Source organism: Acipenser ruthenus, chromosome 11, assembly GCF_902713425.1.
Source record: "Acipenser ruthenus chromosome 11, fAciRut3.2 maternal haplotype, whole genome shotgun sequence".
NCBI classification, from domain to species: domain Eukaryota; kingdom Metazoa; phylum Chordata; class Actinopteri; order Acipenseriformes; family Acipenseridae; genus Acipenser; species Acipenser ruthenus.
The window spans coordinates 31,475,433-31,497,537 of NC_081199.1; the positions used below are offsets into that span (position 1 = coordinate 31,475,433).

Consider the following 22,105-nt stretch of genomic DNA (forward strand, 5'->3'; position numbering starts at 1 on the left):
ACGTGTCAGTTTGAAGTGTGAGAAACTGTAACTTTTTTTCTGTGACCATGTTTTACACAGCATTCCCTTAAAAAGGTAATTCCACTGTATCAATCTGAAACCTTTCAGAAATGGGCACATATATTAACACAGACTTTGTACAGTGTGTATTCATGTATTTAATTCTATGAGCCCCTTAGACTAGTATGAACTTCAGTTGAAAATAATTTCTTCATTGCATGCAATGTAGGCTTTGAAACTAAACATCATTGCCCTACTTGTTGTCCTTTTGTAGTTAAAACAGTTTCATACTGTAACTAAATTTACCATTGGCAGAACTACAAATAAACTACATTTCTTTGCAGTAGTATGACTTGGTAGGCATTTATCATTACTTTTTGCACTCGGTTAAAGTAACTGTTTACTCATCAGTAAAGTCATGTTTTAACATGATGCAAAGTCCAGAGGCTGGTTGCATAAAACACTGTAAGTACTGAGTTTAAGTATTGCACTTAAGGATACATTTTCCCTTAACTAGGTGTGACAAAGTGGTTAATAGCTGTGCAGGTGCAGGTGATCACAGAACAGACAGACAATTATAATCCAGGTGCAAATGTTTGTTTTATTTTGTTTATGTCCAGTGCCTGACTTCAAAACAAACAATAAACAATAAAACAGTGGCATGTATAACTTACTTTATAATCCCCGGGTTGGTCGCAAAATAATAGTCCCATTTATTGTATCCCCACATTAAACACAAAACACATACCCAAGTCCGTTAGTACGTGAATTAGTGATTGTGGTACAAACACAGTTTACAGTGATACGAGTGCAGTGCTGTTCCGGGTTTGTGCTGGCCTCTGGCGACAGCTCCAGAACGTGTTAGCTGTCTAATAATAACAACCAACAATTAGACAAAAACAAACACTCACAATATGTATATTCACAATACAGGTCCTTCTAGGTTAATTTACCATTAACCAAAATGAAGGAACAGATTACATCGCTTTGACCCCTACTTCTACCGTCACTCATGACCCCTTGGCAAACGATTGCAGCCGCTCCTCCAATCCGCGGCTGCCACATCATTTCCCTTCCGGGTTGATGAGTTAGTGTACTGAAGCCCCGCCCCTTTTCTAAATGACGATTTCCTTTTAACCCTCAGAATGAAATGTCAGGCCAAGTAGTCCAGGGTACTCTGTTCCCGTTACTTAGCGCCCTCACAGGTCGGGAGGGAGATTTACCACCAAGAATCATTGTCTTTCTGCCACACTAGCGTATTGGCTTCAATATGTTAACCTGCTTTCTGCAACACCCTTAAACTCAAGGAACACTTAAGGGGACCACTACTGGGAAATTTAACTTGAGGTGTTTTATGCAGCTCGCCACTTGCCTTAAGTCTGTTTGTTTTTGTTTTTTTTATGTTACTGGTTTTAAATTAACAACAGTCTGCCATGGTGAGAGCCAAAAACCACCCAAAGTAAATCCAAGTTTTTAAAACTGCAGTCCAGGTAATTATGCTTCAAGTTTTACATTTTATCTGACTGGGTCTCATTAAAAAAAACACCCTTTTGTTTGCACACAACTGAATTAAACAATTGTTAGATTGTGTTTGTTTGCGTAACATCACTGTTAACACTGCTTCAATAAATAATAATAATAATAATAATAATAATAATAATAATAATAATAATAAGCAATAAAATAACTCTGTGTAAAATAAGGCAATTAAGCATGTATCCAAAAACCTGGTAAACTGCTGGTCGTTACACAAAATAGATTATTTATGCTACAGCACGATATTGCATCTTAAATAATTTTGTAAGTATGATTAACATAATGTGGAAGCAAATACAACAGTGCCTATCTGAAGTTGTAATCCCTTCCTCACGTTCCGATTTGACAAACAGCACATGAGATAGCCATGTGAGAGCGCTCTTCTGCGCACATCATGCTGTTCCTGTCTTGAATTCACGTTGACCCACCTACCCTTCCTCTGATTTGGTGACTTTGCACCACATGGCATAATCATCTACGCGACGATTGGAAGCGTAGATTGTCAGTCATGCCTGCGGGTCGGGCCTAGTGTAAAAACATTTCTGGTACAATTTGAAAACAACGTGAACAGTAGTGGTTGCGAGTGGAATGGGTCCAGGTGTATGCAAGGTCAGGCTACAAGGTTAGTATAATAAATGCTGACTTTACCCGGACAAACGAATGTTAGATTTAAAAAATGCTATATGTAATATCAGCTGTAGTCTGTGTAATGTCTTTTGCCAGGGATTTTTATTTTTTATTTTTACTAATTTAATGAGTGTTTGTAATCTGGTATTGCCGGCCGGATCCTGCAAGTGTACAAATATGTACGACCAGCTTTTTTTTTTATCAATACGCAAATAAATAAATTTAAAAAATGTTAAATCACTGTATTGTAGCCCAACATGAATATGCTATATTACTGACGTTTATACATTTGATACTAAAATTCGCCAGGGCATTACATTAAAATAAATAGAACAGTGGTCTTGGCTGCTGTCTTTTTATGTAGCGTACCTCAGCCAGATGTTTGAGTTTTCATGGCCAGTTCCGGTTGAATACCTCAGGTTTATATATTTGATACGTGCATTGATATTAAGTTAGGGTACTAGTACATTAAAGATTTTAAATACTGGTAGTTAAAAATCGATTTTAAATACTGGTTACAATATTGTTGAGAACAGGGATCATCTTTAACAAAAAAAAAAAAAATAATAATAATAATAATAATAATAATAATAATCCTTATTATCGACCTTGTCCAGCGTTGCAGAAGAACACTGATAACACAAAATGAGGAACCACCCTTTTCCACTTTTCCACTGTAGGCATTATACAAGTGAGTTTTGCAACAAAACAAAAATTGCAACTTGCATAAAAAAAAAAATAATAATAAAATAAAAAACATTAGGGATTTCAACAAGTTTCCAGTGCCCTGCATTAACCACTGTGCTACTGTACAGATACATGGAGAGAACACAATGTATTGTAGACAGACAGCTTAACACTTAGGAAGATAACAATTTAAGTAGGTTGAATTTGGACACTGCTGAAGTTATTATGCTGTATAAAAAGGCGAATTTGCCATTGAATATATTGATGTAAAAACATGGTGTTTATTAATTAAAATTAAATAGTAGAAAGAAATATAAAAGTATTATAGATATATGCTGAATATCTAATGATTGGTTGTTTAAAAGTATGGATGATGGTTTGTATCTGGGTGCACATGTCCTTGATATTGTACAGAATATCGCGAAGATGTCCTTTTTTTTCATTTTAGGAATATCACCCGGCTACGCCCTGTTCTCTCTATGCCTGCTGCGGAGAAACTGGTTCATGCCCGTGTCTTGTCCAGACTTGACTGCTGTAATGCCCTGCTTGCTGGGGTTACCAAGAACACCATAAACAAATTGCACTATGTTCAAAACTTAGCAGCCAGGGTACTGACTATGTCTCCATCCGGTGATCATATTACACCTGTTCTGAAATCCTTACATTGGCTTCCTGTTAAATTTTGCATTGATTTTAAAATCTTGCTAGTGACTTTTAAGGCTTTGAAGGGTTTGTTTCCCCCTTACAGAACTGACCTTTTGTCTATTTATACCCCTAGACGCAATTTGTGGTCCACTGATGTTGGACTCTTATGTGTTCCCACGACCAGATTATGAACTGTGGTGATCGGGCCTTCTGTCTCTATGACCCTAGGTTGTAGAATGCCCTTCCCAAAGAAATTAGGGACTCTGAATCTTTGAGTGTTTTTAAATCTCGCTTTAAAACTTCTCTGTTTAAACTGGCTTCTTTTTTAGATTTAGTGTTTTAATATTTTTTTTATTGTTTATTTTGATTTTGTGTTCTTATGTACAGCGCTTTGTGATGACTTGTCATGAAAGGCGCTTTATAAAATTATTATTATTTATTATTATTATGAATTTAGCTACGATTTTGGCACGGTAATTTTTAGTACTTTAAGGACGAGGTGCGGCAAAAAACAACAATTCACTTAATAATGTAGTTTTAGCTACATCAACGTACACAAGAGCTTTTAAATAGTACCCCAAAACCAATAATATAAAGACTGTTGCTTTTGACTACTGACAAGTTTAATTGTTACTTTAGAGTACAAAACTTACAGTACATACTTTAGACTCGGACATAGTTTTTTATCTGAGTTGAGGGTCTCCGACCACATGCGAAAAATCAGAATTACGTAATGTACAATCTTGTGACGTGTGTCTTTTTTGGAAAGGCATACAGCCTTAACAGATTGTCAAACCTTTCATCTGTCGTTCTAAAATACCTAAAATATCTCTCGCCGTTATATACCGGCATCTCTGAATAATGTTTGAAATTCTCTCTCGGGTTCTCTATTGGTTGAGAGGATGGATGTACCAATGACGTTGTCACGTGAAAATTGGTCCCCCATGAAATACGGGCCCCTCTGACTATTTTACATAGATTGCCTATGAAAAATGGTGCCCCGGGACTAAATTTCATAATTAAATCTATTTGCCCCCCCATAAAAAAACAGCATGCTGCAGCTTGCATACTCAGTGTCAGTGAAGTCCTGATCTGACAGCATGTAACACAGAGACAGCTCTTATCATTACATGTTACCGTTTATTTTTCAGGTAAAACAAATTTAATTGTAGTGAGTTTGTTCTACTTTTGATATTAAGTACACCACAACAAGCACTTGGTCATATTTAGATATTTTCATTAGCACAGTCTGACACTGCAGTACATTTAATTTAATTCCCTAAATTTTTATTTTATTTTTTTTCTTCTCAGCAGTGCATTTACTAATTTCATTCGCAAGTACTTCTATGCATTCTATTTTCACCTTTCTGTTCAGTTTGAGAAATAAAACTTTATTTCCCCTGCAACAGCTGACCCTGCTTTAGTACAAAACTCAAGCTACATAACTTTTTGTTCATTATGGTAACGTCTTAAATTACTGTGCCTGCTTCTTTGGCTGAAGAGATATTATCAGCTCATCACCTACGGAATCTGCAGTTAAATCATCCTTAAACTCCTGACGATAAACAATGTTGAGGCTGCTAAAGAAGATGCAATAGATGAAAAAAATCTGTTGGTAGGACTCAAAACTTTATTTAGGCACGCTACGATTAGACTGGCGAAAGATAGGCTTGATACGGTAACCTTTTCACTTCCTTTTTTGTTTAATTTTTCAGATTTTTACTGCATTAAATGTCTTGAATGCAACTGTTCGTTTTAAGCTTTTTTTTTTTTTTACACAACCGTACTCGCATTCATTTGGTCACCATCACAACTGTTGCCTGAAACTGGGGTTACGTATTCTGCTGTTAATACAGCACCTCTCCATTTGTATATCAGCTGACAAGGGCTCAGCTGATATCCCATCATGACTTTCTTCTTAAAGGCGTATAGCCTCTATACATTAACCCCCAATATCTCTGACAAGCACCTGGGTCCACATTTTTACTATATCACAACAAAAGGAATACAATCTTTCTTTTTTTTTTTTTTTTTTGGTGCATATGTATAGCTATTATGTACTATATGTTGCCTTACAGTACACTAATATAACAAAAAATGTACTAAATGATAATGCACAAAATAATCTTAATTTGTTTTATTAAAGTAGCCGCTTCAAATATAGAATCATGTGGCACTGTTGAAAACCCAGAGTTTGTATGTGACAGGATTTTATTCTGTGATATGAAGTGAAACTTGAGGTTTGGAAATAGGACAAAGAAATAATTATAGTAAAATATTTTTCTTGCATATCAGTGCATTCCTTTAACAAACTGGAATTACAAATAAAAGATCTGTATTGGCTTTAATTTCATTGTGAAATAATGTACCGGTAATGTGACAGTGCTATAATTGAAACCCACTGTTTTTAAACTCAACATAGTCATGCAATTGTCAAGACCATTTTACCGCATACTATTTTCTGAAAAGACACTACTAACGTATTCTATTCCTTTTATACTTTGAACAGGTATAGTTGGATGCAAGCCCGGCTTCTAGAAACACTAAGGGAATTTCCAGAATCTTTCTTCTTTTCAAAAATGATTACTAAGTAGAATCTCTTCACAGCAATGGAAAGACTACTCTTTTTTTGTTTGAATAATGGTTTAAAAAAAAAAAAAGAATGAGGGCTTAACTTGGTATTTCATATATCGTAATGATTGTAACAGTATATTGGAAATAAATACTAACTTGTCTCAGTTTCATGGCTTCAAGCAGTGTTAAAATGGGATGTTCCCACGAAGGATACAGTGAGCCTTCATATATAATGCCTAAAGAGTTCTTGAACGTGATAGGTCTGTACAGCATATGTAAATCAACTGGTATACCTATGTAATGTCTTTTAAATGTTGTTTTTTTAATGATTATTATTTCATTCTAGGACTTTAATGGCCATCTTTAACTGATGTCACTAGGAGAGGAAGACTTCTCCTTGATTCACTGTTCACTGGAACTAAGAACTCCTTGACCGTAACCATGCCAGATTCTTATCCTTTCAGATATGGACTGGACCTGTCAAATAATTCCACAATGAACCCAAATCCATCCATGTCCATTGACAATCTCTTCCCAGCTCTCTTGGAATGCTTTGGGATTATTCTTTGTGGATACATTGCTGGGAGAGCGAATATCATAACATCCTCGCAGGCCAAAGGTCTGGGTAACTTTGTCTCAAAATTTGCACTCCCAGCTTTGCTGTTCAAGAACATGGTGCTACTTGACTTTGCCAATGTCGTCTGGTCTTTCCTTTGGAGTATTCTCATTGCCAAAGTTGCTGTATTTATTATTGTCTGTGTTTTGACACTGTTGGTTGCAAGTCCTGAGAGCAGATTCAGCAAAGCAGGACTCTACTCCATTTTTGCTACCCAAAGCAATGACTTTGCTTTGGGATACCCTATTGGTAAGTACATTTCTTGGACTTTTTTTTTTTTTTTTAGAAAAAAAGACTTAAATACAGTGATTACACAATCTGCTTAATTATATCCCCTCTCCTATTTTGTTAATGTGTTCCAAAGTACAAACTTATAAACTATGATATTTAATATTCAACTCAGCACTTACTATTATTTATTTATTTATTTATTTATTTATTTATTAGCAGACACCCTTATCCAAGGTGACTTACAAACGTTTTATGGCAACCTGTGACCAATATACTGTAGTAGGATTATTTCCTATCTGAACTGTCAAGAATGATGTAGCAACTGTTCACAGCATGCAATGAAGCCTTTTGAGGTTTCATTCTGTGGGTTAAAATATTATATTCTTAGTTTTAAACTATTTTATTTAAATCATTAGATTTTTCTATTGTTAAAATGTTTCATATACTCCTAAACATACAACATTACCTGAAAAAAAAATACTGTATTTGTTGTAATCCTCAATTGTACAGTAAAATTACGGGTACCTCTAGAATCTAGTGTTGAGCTCAGTGGTTATTTCACATCACTAACTACATAGAGCTTTCTGTGGTTGAAAAATTCTATCAGTTCTGCTTTTCAGGAACAGCTGCATTATTGCAAAAGCTCAGCAGGGAAGTGCTGAACAAAATGAACTTTGTTTATGGTAACTGTTTTACCATTATCCTGTTTCATCAATATAGAAAGACATTGTTAACATTTTTTTTTTTTTTTTTTTTTTTTTTTTTTTTTTATGATGGACTACATTCTAATTGTTTAGAAGGAAATATAAAGGGTTTCACAGCATACAGTGATCCTCTACAGGCCCGAACTTTTCTACCAAAACTATTCCAATGTTAAATCCTGAATGCGTAAAAGAAATTGTGAAAATCATGAACTGGCATCAAATCTGTCCTGCTGCTGGAATGCCTTTAACTGGTTATAAAACACAAAACAAAGTCGATAGAGTTACAGGGCTCTAAATTGGTAACAAAAAGGTCAAGGCTAAAATGGCCTTCAGTTCAATACATTTGTAAAGGGCACCAAGGTCACTAAACTTAAGTCAAGGCCAAAGTGTAATATGTTGTGTAATTTTCAGTAGTCCGTCGCAAATCCGACTGCGGTGGGACCAGAGTAAGGGCGGATATGTAAAAAGTCAGATAAATTAAAATACCATTATACACAGCTGTAACAATTACTATATTTACACAATTATTGTTTTGAAATTCAGCTTTTATTATGGAGCTCCTCCAAATCCTTTGTTTAAAAAGATACAGGGTGGGTCCCCGAATTATTATTATTATTATTATTATTTATTTCTTAGCAGACGCCCTTATCCAGGGCGACTTACAATTGTTACAAGTTATCACATTATACATTATTTCACATTATACAGATATCACATTATTTTTACATACAATTACCCATTTATACAGTTGGGTTTTTACTGGAGCAATCTAGGTAAAGTACCTTGCTCAAGGGTACAACAGCAGTGTCCCCCACTGGGGATTGAACCCACAACCCTCCGGTCAAGAGTCCAGAGCCCTAACCACTACTCCACACTGCTGCCCAGTGTGGAGTAGTGGAATGGCTCCCCTCGTAAAAGCACTGCATCACGGCATGCAGGGTGAGTCGTACAACCAGAGATCTCAAGTTCGAATCCTGGTTGTGCAATGCAGCCGGTCCTCGCTGGGGATTCCGTGGGGCTCCGCATTGGCTTTGGCGTTCCCGGGGTTGGGGATGTGGGATCCAGCTTAGACTGTTTCTCTTCACTGCTCTGCGGCGACCCCTGCAGGCCAGGTGCAGAGTGAGCTTGGGGGCAGAGATTTTCTGGGCTGGTCTTTGTCCTCCAGAGGCCGGTAGCCTGCGGACATCCGCTCTGGAGTTCCTGGGTGAAAAAAGACGCCGACTGGCCCATGGGATCGGAGGACACCTAGCCTCGGGACCCTGAGCTGTGTGGGGACTCGCCACGGTGAAGAAAAAATAATAATAACTGGCCATTCCAAATTCGGAGAAAATCGGGGGTAAAATAATTGGAGATTCTAAATTTGCGCTACATGTACTGTTTATCTTAAATTACCATGCCTGCTTCTTTGTAACCAACTATTTCTAGGATAGATGCACTGCTAAAGATGCAACAAACGATAAAAACTGTTTGTGTTAACTCAAAACTATTTAGTCACCCTACGATTTGAGTGCAAAAGACAACATTGGTTTATTTGAGTTCACAACGAGAACCTTTTCACTTCTGTTTTTTTTTTTTTTGGACCTTTTGCTGCGTTTCAGCCCTTCATTATAATAATGTTCTCAAGTTCTGAGTGTGTTTTGTTAATGGCACATGTGTTTTGTAATGTAACATTTTGTTTTAAGCTAATGTACTCACACATGTTTGGTCACCATCATAACTGCTGCATGAACCTGGGGTTACTGTATTCTATTCTGCTGGTGTTAATACAGCACCTCTGGACTTACAGGCATTTGTGTTCGATCAGATTGCTACCATCCCTCTTGCGCTTCCGTTTAAAACGTGCTATGCCAGCTTTTTAAAATGTGATATGCCAGCTTGGATCCAAACAATTCCTAATGCAGGCGTCTAGTTGCTGAATTGGAAAGGGTGCTGCGGCCATAATGGCTGTGAAGAGACATGCATTTTGCTTATCCAAGTGGGTTATAGGTTGATCAAATCTACTCCCAAGTCAGGTAAACAAATGTTTTAGCTTGTGCCTTTGTCGGAGTAATACACTATAAGTGGTTGATAAGGGGCTACAATGAAGCATAAAATGACAGCATTAAACCGTTTATTAAGGTTTAAATATGAAGCTTTACATAGTACTATTTTATATTGAAATACGAAAAACCTGGAGATTTTAAGGTACCGGCCAGTAAAAATTGACTCTTTGGAATTGATACATATCACTTTTTGGTTTATGTATCCTACAAACAAAGTGTCCCCCAAAATATATGTAATTAACTTTTTTCATTTGTTTTTCAGTTGAAGCTCTGTATAAAAACACGTATCCAGATTACCTTCAGTACATTTACCTGGTGGCTCCAGTGTCTCTCATGATCCTAAACCCAATTGGGTTTGTGTTCTGCGAGATCCAGAAGTGGAAAGTAAACAAAAAACCCCATCAGAACAAAGTGAAAATAGTTGGGGTGGTGTTACTTCAAGTTCTCAAAAACCCCATTGTTTTCATGGTCATCATTGGCATTGCCTCTCACTTCATCCTCGGCCAGAAGATCCCAGCAGTTATGGAGCAGTTCCTGGATGGTCTGGCTAACTCCTTTGGTGGATCTGCCTTGTTCTACCTCGGCCTTACGATGGTTGGACAACTCAGGAAACTCACAAAATCCACGTTTGTGGCACTTATCCTCCTCATCACAGCTAAGTTGTAAGTGCACTGGTTGTAAGTATTATCGTCGTTTAGTCAGCAACAGAAAACTGATTTATATGGCTGCACAAATTTCTCAAATACTCTATTTTGTACAGGACCATGTTTCTGTCTTCATAGAGACATGACCAGTTATATAAATGTTACATATAGATTGGTTACACTTAAATTAAGTTTAATAGCAGCACATTTAATTTAAAGTACCAAAACATTTTGAACAACCTATAAAGCTGGTGGTTAACACGCTTTTTGCCCAGTTTACTATATTATTTCTGGACAGCAGTTTTTTTTTTTTTTAAGCAATCAAATTAACAAATGAAAGCTTGCCGGGAATACCAGACTTTCACTTCAGTTTTTTAAACTTAGTTCAAGTAATCGAAACTGTTACATATAATTTCAAAATAACTGTTCTATTTTTATTGTTTTCACCTAGTTGAAACCAGTGCTTGTCATAAAATGTGATGTGTCTTTCTTCACAGGCTGGTGATGCCACTAATCTGCAGAGAAATGGTTGAATTGCTGGACAGGAACAGCAGTTTAGTGAACCGCACTAGCCTTTCTAATTATGCATTTCTCTATGGAGTCTTCCCCACTGCACCCAGTGTGGCAATATATGCAAGCCAGTACAATATGGAATTGGAAGTCGTAAGTACTTCTTAACAGTACTAGTAGTAAGATAGTAGGACCTTGTGAACGTCTGGGTGGCAGTGCGTAGGTGTAGGGGTGATGCAGGTGCTCCGGACAACAACAAACACAAAGTTCTTTTATTTTTCTTGTAATGGTCTCCTTGACCGTTTAAATAATAATGCTGGCTCTACTCTACTATGGGTATTGCCAGCGTATAAACCAAGGGGTTGCAGTCCCAAAATAATAATACAAAACACAGATACAGACACGCCTCCGGACAGTGCGTGCTCTAGGTGCAGGTGCGGTGCTTTAAACAGTGGTGCTTGCTTGTTTGACAGGTGCAGTGAAGTCCAGGCTTATTTGCTGGCTTGAAGCGTCAGCTCCCGGATTCGTATTATTATTATTATTATTATTATTATTATTATTATTATTATTATTATTATTATTATTTTCTTAGCAGACGCCCTTATCCAGGGCGACTTACAATTGTTACAAGATATCACATTATTTTTTACATACAATTACATTACTTTTTTACACATTATTTTAGCTGTGGTATTAGCCATCTGGCAAAGACAAATGTACACATTTACTCAAAACAAACAAAACACTGAACTCACGATTTCACATTCCTCGTTTCCTCCCATTAACCACAACAAAGGAACCCATTACGGTGCCACGTACCCCTAAAGTACCCTCAGCCCCGCCCCCTCCGATAGCTAGTTCAATCACATCTCCTCCAATTCATGACTGAAACTTCGCTCACTGTACTAGGGCGTGACGCCGCCCTCTTCCTGAATGGCCGGCTTCCAACAGCCCCTGGAAAGAAGTGCCCAACCATTCAGTACGAGGCACACAGTTTCTGTTGTACAGCGCCCTCACAGGTCGAGAGGGAGATTGTTGATTTGGATTCATTCGCTCTGTCACAGACCTTCTCTAATGTATCACCTTATACAGGAATTTCACAGTGTGTTGCTATAAATAGAAGCATTATACAGTAGACATTCATGCAAATATTAAATTAAGACTTTACATGCATTAGAATCCAATATGATAAGACACAATTATTTTTGACTAATCTACATACTTGTATTTTAGGTTACCTCAGGAATGGTAATAGGCACATTTGTTTCTGCTCCAATTATGTATGCTTCAGCTTGGTTATTGACTATTCCATGGATGGATCCAAAGCCATTAGTATCTGCTCTCCAGAATGTCAGTTTTGACATAAGCATCATCAGTTTAGTTGCTTTGGTAAGTATTTTCAGCTAGTTTCAAACTGTATTTTACTTCGGAACTGCAGCTAGCTAGTGCAGTTCCCAAGGGGAAATTAACTTATCTAATTTTGTAGGTGTTTTGTAATGTGACTTCTTTGCAATAGACTTCTAAACATTAGGTGACTGACAGTCTCATAAGAATAGAATGCTGTTGAGAATTCTGGAACTGTTGGATTACACAAAAGCTGTACATTTTGAGATTACTTTTGTTATCTCCAAAGTGGAAATTTACCAAAATGAACACAGCCTTCCTTTTCAGGGCTTCACTGTCTTGGGTTTTACTGTGTGATGTTGCACGCCTCCAAATATATTGGTATTCTTTAGCTCTTGAGGGTGTCAGTCTAGTTTTGTATGGTCCAGATGGGTCAGCAGTAACCCATCATGCCGGATACCAATTCAAAACCACTTGCAGGTTTAAATGCATTTCACCCTCGGTATTGATCTGTTATTGAATCAGGTATTGAACCCTGCAGATTCCGAAAATGATGATTCGGAATTGAGCTCCTAGATCCCAAGCTCCGGATTTTACAATGCTAGAATTGGAATAATCCACCTCAGTATACAATGTAACTGGAGGTTACCTATTTTTTTCTTGAAACTGATACCTGGTTGTCTATGGAACACTTTATCTAGAATTTAGAATTCAGTTTGTTATGCAATCTCTTTGTCTTTTCATTATTAAATGTTAAAAACAGAATTGTAATGCCATACTTCGGTAACAAAAGACTCTTCTTTCTGCAGATTTGGTCTGTGACCGTCATGTTTCTTAGCAAGAAATTTAAGAGGCTTCCGCATTTGTTTACAACAAACCTGTTTCTAGCACAGGTCAGTATGATTCTTTTTTTGTGTGTGTGTTAAATATCATGTCATACATTATTTTCTTAACCCATTGCAATGTCTGACCTGGAAACTGGTAGGGACCAGCAGCTGTTTTTTGACATGGTCTTGTGTTACGGTGCAGCTCCTCTTTCTAAATTCTCTTTACGAATCCTGGGTACATACGCATAGATAACTAAAACTTTTTTTATTATTATTATTTTTTCAGTTTCTCACCTGTCTGGGAATGATTTTGTGGAACTTTATCATAAGACAAAACAACCTTATTGGTCAGGTTCTGACTTTCATTATACTCTACAGCTCACTTTACAGTACTTACTTGTGGACAGGTATGTTACGTTCATCTTTATACATCATAACCAAATTTACATGTTGTTTATTTAAATGTAACAGTATTTAAGCTAAGAATTATTTTTTACAACCCTACATCAGCCTTAGGTTAAAAGGCTATGTTGATGCCTGTTCAAAATGTTGTATGAATGTCTCCAGCGACCAGATGAAACACATTTTGACTCTTTCACAATATTCTATTCTGTTTCATATAACTGACACCTGGTAGAAGGATATATCTTTGGTGAATTTGGTTAAAAAGTGCATGGACATTATGATACATACTATTGTAAAAGCAGATTAGCATGTTTTCACAGTATTGACTTCTGAGTGTCTGGGCTATCAAAGGCAGTCCAAGCACTTTTATGGGCCTGCAGCACGCTCTAAATTGGGTTCTCAACCTTATTTATTTATTTATTTTTTTAAATCATGCCCCATCTTAATTTACTATAATTTATATTATTACAATAATTAATGTATTAGAAAGTTTGACACGCCCCGCCCCCCTGGTTGAGAATGGTTGCTCTAGCAGTGGTTTTCAGCCCTGGTCCTGGGGACCCCCTGTGTCTGCTGGTTTTCATTCCAAGCTCTCAATTACTTAACTAGGCCCTTAATTGAACTGATCATTTGCTTAATTAGACCCTTTTACTTGTTTTCAGCTCTTAAAGTTACAGATTTCAAGTTGAAGTATGCAACTTTTTATGAGTGGAGAACAATTATAAAAGGTCTAATTAAGCAAATTATTAGTTCATAAATGATGTCATTACAAGGGTGTGTGTTGAAAGTTATAAAACTAAATTGAATGTATTGTTCGTGGCTCAGTTTTCAATCTACCTGTAGCCCAGAGCTTGCAATTCTTTCCATTTTTAAAATTATTATTTTCTGAGCTATACCAATAAACATATATTTGACAGAAATAATATTGTTTATCAGTTTTATTTTTCCTACACACTGCTCTAGATGATATTATGAGAGTGCCTGCAGCCATTCACAAAAGCATGCTTTCATGTGTGAATTATTTTTTCTTCCCAATTTCACATTGGACTTTGAATTGTACATGTTTAGCTTCCAGTAAACATTACTGCACTCACGGACATGTGACATGTTTTTGTTAAGTTATCAGTAAATGTTACCTTTGGGGCTGATAAGGCCACTATAAAAGTTACCACATTGTCCATTTACAATAGGAAACAGGGTTTGCTTTTAAAATGCCTTTAAGATAATATTTTAAGATAAGAATTTTACATAGAATTATTCCTGTTTTTATAGGCCTTATAGCACTTTCTTTACTGCTGTTGAAAAAAGATGATGAACCAAAGCTTCGAGCTGACATTTTCATAATTGCAGGATGGGGGTAAGTGAAGTATACTTGACCCCATTGATTATTTAAGACACAGCTTAAACTGTTATATTCAATTTGCTTGGCCTTTAATCTCAACAGAATTCCAGCATTTGTTGTGGGAATCCTTTTGATGGCTGGACAGAAGGTGGTTGACCCCTTTGATTCAGCTTTCTTTTATGGAGAAGGTCAGGTAAGAGACTCCGAGCAGTGTTCATGTGATTTTTAAAAATCTTGATAACTAAGTGTAAAAATGTTATCAGTTTAACAATGTCTGCTGTTGAGTGTTCTCCTAACCAAATCCAACAGACTAAGTGTTAATCTTTTATATAAATACTTTTCAGAGTAGTAGCAGTTAAATATTGCAGAAGGGGCACACTAAGGACATTTTATTATTAATTTTTTAACATAGATGCTGCCAGTATTTAAAGTTTACCTAATCTGAGACTACATTGTGCTACTGTAAGAACAGTAAAACTACATTCTAACTAGTATTTGTCTTAATTTAAGGTTGATTGATTGATTGGCAACCAAATGGATTTAGTTAAAGAAAAATGTTTGTGGTTGATCACATTTTTATTTTCAACGTTATACTTTTTACTATATTGTACTGTATATATTTCAGAGCTGCAGTTTAAGCTCGATATAACAATTTTTGCATAGACCGTTGACCTATTCAGACTATGAAATTATCTTAACTGAAATCATTATGTAAATCAAAAGTTTAAAATGTGAAGACTGTGTGTGAAAATCACTATGTTCCTGTCATTTAAAATGAATCCATGTGTGACACATTATATTTGAAGTACACAGAGTCTGACACTTGAGTTTTTGTAATAGGTTATCAGCACTTCAGTGGTCCTTTCATGCAGTATATTGGTGGCTGGTGTATCACTCATGGGTCTCGGTCGCAGCAGGCGAGATGCAAACTACCAGCTACTGGATCCGACATCGTTCTCGGGCACGTCCGAAGACCTGAAGCCTCAGAACAACCGTGAAAACCAGACCATGTCTGATCTGCCGTCACCAGATGCAGAAGTGATTAGTAACAGAGGTACATTCTCAACTCTGCTTTTGCATATAGGCTCAATAAACCTTGGTTGATCATTAGAGGAACAGCAATGAATTTATAAGTGGCATCATAGTGATCTTTAACCCTTCGTCAGCGACAAGTGATGCAAATACACCCCAGAGTGTTTAAAATTAACATATCTCTTTTTGAAGATTTTGGTATATTATTATTTGTTTATTTAGCAGACACCTTTATCCAAGGCGACTTACAGAGACTAGGGTGTGTGAATTATGCATCAGCTGCAGAGTCACTTACAATTACGTCTCACCCGAAAGACTGAGCACAAGGAGGTTAAGTGACTTGCTCAGGGTCACACAATGAGTCAGTGGCTGAGGTGGGATTTGAACCGGGGACCTCCTGGTTACAAGCCCTTTTCTTTAACCACTGGATCACACAGCCTCCTGGGACACATAAAATGGGACTAATCCTTCAAAGTGTGCATGGTATTTTGGGGATACATTTTCTCCCCTTTCTGCCTTGTGAAAGTTACAAAAAATATAAATATTTCACATACTGCTTGTATATATGTGGGGTACATTTTCACCCCTTTCCGCCTTTCATGTGAGCCGTATTATTGCTGCTGACTAAGGGTTGATAAACATTGATCTGTATACTACGTGGAGACTAGGTTTCAAATGTAAATTTTGCTGAGATTATAAATGTCTTGTTTAAAGAATCCCTCATATCTTAACTGAATTCTATGAAATGAAAGGAAGCTAATCCCAGTGTTTTCTGTGCCAGATTGCTGTGCCTGTGAGAGTGTAAACAGAGAGGTGAGCTGCTCTGTACAGCCCATGCCTGATATGATTGTTGATGCCCATATGAATGAGACTGCAGCTGTACAGACAGGTAACACAGACGTGAAGATTATTATAATCTCAGACTACTCTACTGCTTTGTGTGGGGGGACAACAAAGCTATATGGCATGTTACAGGTTAGCCAATGGTATAGGCAAGCAGCAGGCTGGATAGCTGAACACTTTTTTATTTTACAAATTGTAATTAAACTATAAAGTTCTGGACTTTAAAAGCTGGGTCAAGAATAACAACAAAACAGCCACATGAAAGATATCTTGATGAGACAGAGATCACAGGCAACTACTCTTTGAGTCACAGTTTGAAGCTGTCTCCCAGCTCCTCCTTTATATGTGTGGCCAGGCTCAAATGGCAGTCAAATTTAGCCTTCCTGAAGGGAAATTGACATAATGCAGGGATTTACCCTAAAATCCTGCACTATACACAATATACATAAAATATTTACAGATATCCTGCAACAGAGGACATTTCACTGTCACACAGGGACAATAAAATGTAAATGTAACTTGTGAATAACTTGTGTTTTGTCTGCTTGGTTTGAGCAGCTGAGTGTGTCAGTAACTGTGAGTCTCAGATCTGCATGCTGTCACAGGAAGAGCAGCTGCTGCACACCACCGACAGACAGCTGGCCAGACACGTGCTGCTCTGTCTCCTCCTAATTGTGGGCCTGTTCGCTGTGAGTTGGTGCAGTTTAAAGATAGTTGTTACTGCAGTTTTAACACACACCCTGTGTTTTTATTTTGCACAGTGTGCAGAATGTGCACCTCATGTAGAACACGTGATTAAGTTATCTTGGGTTACACCCTTGTAGATTGCGCACCCCTTGTATAACTCGCATTTAATTTCACTGAGCAATAATAGAATGACTGACCTCCACAGAAAACAGTGTACGGTTATTGTATAGTACTCTGTCAGGAACTCCATAGAATACTATTACGCACAACCTCTAGTACACACAAAGATTCTCCAAAAATGTATATAAGGATGTGTGTAATATTCTTCTGTATAATGTAGCCAACAAGTTAGCATTTATGTATTTAGTGATGACCGGTTATAAATCCCATAATCTGTAAGCAAATGCAAATGTCTTTTTCATTCCACATACTGGTTCCTAACCGAGTAGCATAACATAGCTGAAAGGGGCTGCAGTAGATTTATTGCCAAATAAAGGGATGAATAAACATATTTGATTTTTTTTTTTTTTCTTGAACTTGGTCACTGTAGTTGTGCTTTGCCTTATACAGTTTATATTTTGAATGGTCTTTGTGTTTCAGAACCTATGTAGCTGCCTGTGGTGGCTCTTTAATCAAGAACCAGGACGGCTTTATGTGGAGCTTCAGTTGTTCTGTGTCATCTTTAATTATGCTCAGGTAGTAACTCTTATCATCATCTAGCTCTGCAGAACCACTGCTGCTGTATTTTACATTTGTATCAAACACCTCCAAACATATGCCTTTGTATTCTCTTTTTTCCAGGGCTTTATTTCCTTTGGTATTTTTGGGCTGGATAAACATTTGATCATCGTGCCATTCAAAAAGAGGTAAGAAATTACTGCAGTGCGCTGCCGTGAGTGTAACTAAAGAAAAGCAAACCAGTGTTGTCAAAGCATAATTATTAATGTCATTCTTTCATCACGACATATCAGTTTGAATTCCTTACTTAACCACTGCAAAAGAATCAGATTTGTTTGAACAAGTCGTTCCAGTTCCTTATTACCTACCACAACTTATCGGCGGGAGTCAGCCGTTTCTGTAACCGTGTGTCACCAGATGCAGCAGATTTATAGCCAGATAGACATTGTGATGCATTACGAGACACACTTATCTAGTCCTTATTGGAACAATTTACCAAAAGAAACTAAGTCAAGAAGACCAACATTTTGGGTAGTGTGGACCACCTTATAGTTTTACTTTTTCAAAAAGTTATGGATGAACATTTTACCATGACAGACAGGAAGACCAATGCTATGTTTAAAATATCATCTCTATAACCAGTAAAATAGATGAAAACATAGTACTAGAACAATTTTTACAAAATTCACAAAATGGTAAATGTGTACATTTTTTTTTTTTGGTTGGTTGCAAGGCTTGCACTCCTGTGGAGAGGCAAAGACAAGGTAGAAGAGCCTGAGTCTGCAGTGCCTGAGGAGATCATAATGACCTGCAGACAGTTTGTAAGCTACCACAAAGATCAGTGTGTCAAGGATATTGTGCAGGAGAGAAGGTACATCACTAATCCTCCGTAATCAATCATTACAACTGGGTGGTCTGAAAAAAATATATCCTATTCTTTACTTTCACTTATGACTGTAAAAACTAATGATAAACAGGTACTAATTTATAATGATGCATTCCATTTTAAACCAAAAATGTTATTTCTGTTTTTACTGCATGATTATATTTTCTCCACAAAAGGATAACAATTCAAAATAATTGATTGGTACAGTAAGCTCTAAAAATGCAGAATCCTGCTCAGACATTAACTTGCAAAGTGCTGCTTGTTGTATTGATGTTTTGTTTTGTGTTCTGTATGTGCAAAGCTGGACAAACACTCGTCTTTCCACTTCAGAGAATGTTTCTGCCACTGTTACAGGGTACATCTGTAGTACTGATTTTAGCAAATGATCTTAAGTATCAGTGTTATTTCTTGATAGATAGATATATTTCTGGACTATATATCCACTCCCATGTAAATTTACTTGCAGTGTGTCCAGCTTTGTATGCCTATTACATTTCAATTAGGAAAAGTAAGTTCTGGAACTAATTTCCTTTTTGAATTCCATCGCATTGTGTTTTGACCCGTTACTAAATACAACTGTAAGGTGAAACATTCTGAATCCCTGAAGTGAAAGAAAATTACTATTTTCTAATTTCAAAGCCTGCTTAATATTTTCCTGCACTCAGCAACTCTTCGTGCTGTTTTGACTGTCCTCTCTCTCTCTCTCTCTCTCTCTCTCTCTCTCTCTCTCTCTCTCTCTCTCTCTCTCTCTCTCTCTCTCTCTCTCTCTCTCTCCTCTCTCTCTCTCTCTCTCTCTCTCTCTCTCTCTCTCTCTCTCTCTCTCTCTCTCTCTCTCTCTCTCTCTCTCTCTCTCTCTCTCTCTCTCTCTCTCTCTCTCTCTCTCTCTCTCTCTCTCTCTCTCTCTCTCTCTCCTGCCTAACAGTGCAGGTGACAGTTTAACAGACCAAGTGGGTGAATCATTCCTTTGATACACAGGTGTGGCATAAAAACTGCTGCTGGCATATTCTGTGGCAGTGATCTGGTGGACTGGCTGATCCGTGTGGGTCTGGCGCATGATCGTGGAGAGGCAGTGGAGTATGGGGAGCAGCTGTTGCAAGGAGGTGTTCTGCAGCACCTTACTGAGGAATATGAATTTCGTGATGAGAGCTTGTACTATCGCTTTATAAAGCAGAGGAGCTGAGTGTGATCGCAGTACTGTAGCACTATGAGAGCACTAAATGTGTTACATTACTACAGGGCAGCTTTCATATAGAGAGGCATTTGTATAAACAAAAAGTAAAGAAATGCCTTTTTTGTTCTATTTTTGTTAAAGCACTGTACAATATTATAGCACTGCCAAAAGTCTAAATGTAAAACATAAATCTGTCATAATTTTTCATCATTTGAGTTATTTAAGAATTTTGAATATTTGAAAGCACAAGGAATAGAAAAAAAGCACTTCAATGTTCTGTTACATTATTCCCAGTATGGTGGAATTTGCCAGCTTAAACTAACTCTTCCCTTCTTGTGAATTCACAAAGAACACAAATGAATCCTTAACTAAAAAGAACTATGTTATGTGCACTAGTAGCATTGTAATTCTAAAAGAGACATTTTGTCCATGCTGTATGCCATCTGGTGAGTGTTCACTGTTACTGGACCTACAGTAAGATAATAAAACTGACTAACTTCATCTATAGGGATCTTCATCTGAATGTTTCCAATATTATGTATGTATAGATTTGACTTTAACTAATTTGCAGATATTGCCAAGTCATACTCATGTAACTGGCTTCTCAATGCAAGATTTATTCTGAATTCCAAGCTTGTACTCTATACTTTTAACAGTTAAGTTTTAAGTAATATTTGTGGACGTTGTCACATTTTCCACATACCAGTATGCTGCATGATTCAATTCTAAATTATTTTATTAAAAAAAAAAAAAACTTTTAAACATAAATTGTTCTGCAGTGAATTATTCTGTTGTTCATAGACATGTTTTAAAAGAAAAAAAAACGTATAATTTTATTTTGAAATTAATGATTAATGATGGAAAAATATTTGTTAATATTGAAAAGTGATTCTGCTAAAAAAATAAATAAATAAATAAATAAATCTTACTCTGAAAAAATCAAATGTAGAATTCCAGCATTAATCTGAGACAAGTGAATATTCAGAGCTCTTAGGTTTGGTGGAATATATACAGTATATAAACCCATTTGACACTTGGTGACAAATCTGAATTAGTGTCTTAAACATTTTAGTCCACCCACCATTTTATAGTGCAAATACCTGTACTGTCAACCAAAGGCAATCACAGACTTAGACTGCTATTTTCTTTTTTAAGTTATTCACCATCTGTTCATTGTTAAAGTACATTGTTGGCATGTTTTGATCACATGTAGGCCTACTGTAATTGTAAGAGCAAAAGTACATATAATACATATACAGTACACCCTCGCAATAACGCCCTTCATTAAAACGAACGTGGCCCCTGGACCCCAAATAAAAAATAATAATATAAACACGTACTGTCACATTGATAGTTTGAAAAAAGGAGTAACATAGGCTGTGTCATGAATATAGGTTGTCAAAAAGCACAAGGCTTGTTCAGCAACCATGCGACAAAGCAAAATAAAGAAAAAAACGCTTTAGCACTTATGTCGGGTTAATTTGGAATAAAAACTCAGTTTGGGATTCTTGCATGTTGGATTAAGATTTGGTGCACTTTGAAAGGATTCATGTATTATGCATTTCTCTGTTTTTAAAGTATTATGGATTTCTTGTTGTTACTGCATCTTGTAAATCACTTTGATGGTGGTCCACTATGAAAGGCGCTATATAAAATAAAGATTGATTGATTGATTGATGTCAGATTGATTTTGAATTTTCAGCTTCAATTCAGGATTTTTGCTTTTTCTACTGCATTTTAATTCTTTAACGAATAGGATAAAGCAAAGGCAGAATACTGCATACATGAGACGAACAGGTACACGTAGCTCTACTTTTATTCACAATCTCATCTCATTAACTTACTTACAGTTTATAGTTCATTTGGACCCAAACAAGTTTGTTATAGCGAGGGTGTACTGTACATATCAATATAATTCAATGCATATTGGAGAAATGCAGAACAAAACAGAATGCACATCTTCTCATAAAAGATTTAAAATGGTGAAACATGTGATCAGCCCTGATAAGGGCTGTACATACAAATCTAATTGCTGATAAAAAATGCTAAAGCATCCACACATGATTTGCTAAAC

At 36.7% G+C, this 22,105-nt stretch overlaps 1 protein-coding gene across 4 annotated transcripts; it reads left to right on the forward strand.

Moving 5' to 3' along the window:
- The first annotated feature begins 2,024 nt into the window (after positions 1–2,024).
- LOC117426885 (integral membrane protein GPR155-like) lies at positions 2,025–21,704 on the forward strand. Of its 4 annotated transcripts, XM_034045050.3 has the most exons (17): positions 2,064–2,158; positions 3,299–3,458; positions 6,416–6,934; positions 9,925–10,324; positions 10,804–10,969; positions 12,050–12,205; positions 12,970–13,053; positions 13,274–13,394; positions 14,665–14,749; positions 14,837–14,927; positions 15,575–15,788; positions 16,548–16,655; positions 17,168–17,298; positions 17,897–17,992; positions 18,098–18,162; positions 18,708–18,845; positions 19,836–21,704. In XM_034045050.3, the coding sequence occupies exons 3-17, from the start codon at positions 6,511–6,513 to the stop codon at positions 20,038–20,040; spliced, it is 2,484 nt and encodes an 827-aa protein (XP_033900941.2). In that variant the 5' UTR covers positions 2,064–2,158; positions 3,299–3,458; positions 6,416–6,510; the 3' UTR covers positions 20,041–21,704. The 4 variants fall into 4 exon arrangements, with proteins under 4 accessions (XP_033900943.2, XP_033900944.2, XP_033900940.2 ...); XM_034045052.3 differs by lacking the exon at positions 3,299–3,458 and having other exon boundaries at positions 2,025–2,158; positions 19,783–19,914; XM_034045053.3 differs by lacking the exon at positions 3,299–3,458 and having other exon boundaries at positions 2,027–2,158; positions 19,788–19,913.
- Positions 21,705–22,105: the final 401 nt, after the last annotated feature.

Bases quoted from the DNA above. Each gene is read 5' to 3' on its own strand.
- LOC117426885 (XM_034045049.3), top strand. From the start codon at position 6,511: ATGCCAGATTCTTATCCTTTCAGATATGGACTGGACCTGTCAAATAAT. The intron at 10,970-12,049 runs GTAAGTACTTCT...CTTGTATTTTAG, and splicing joins ACAATATGGAATTGGAAGTC to GTTACCTCAGGAATGGTAAT. The intron at 14,928-15,574 runs GTAAGAGACTCC...TTTTTGTAATAG, and splicing joins TCTTTTATGGAGAAGGTCAG to GTTATCAGCACTTCAGTGGT.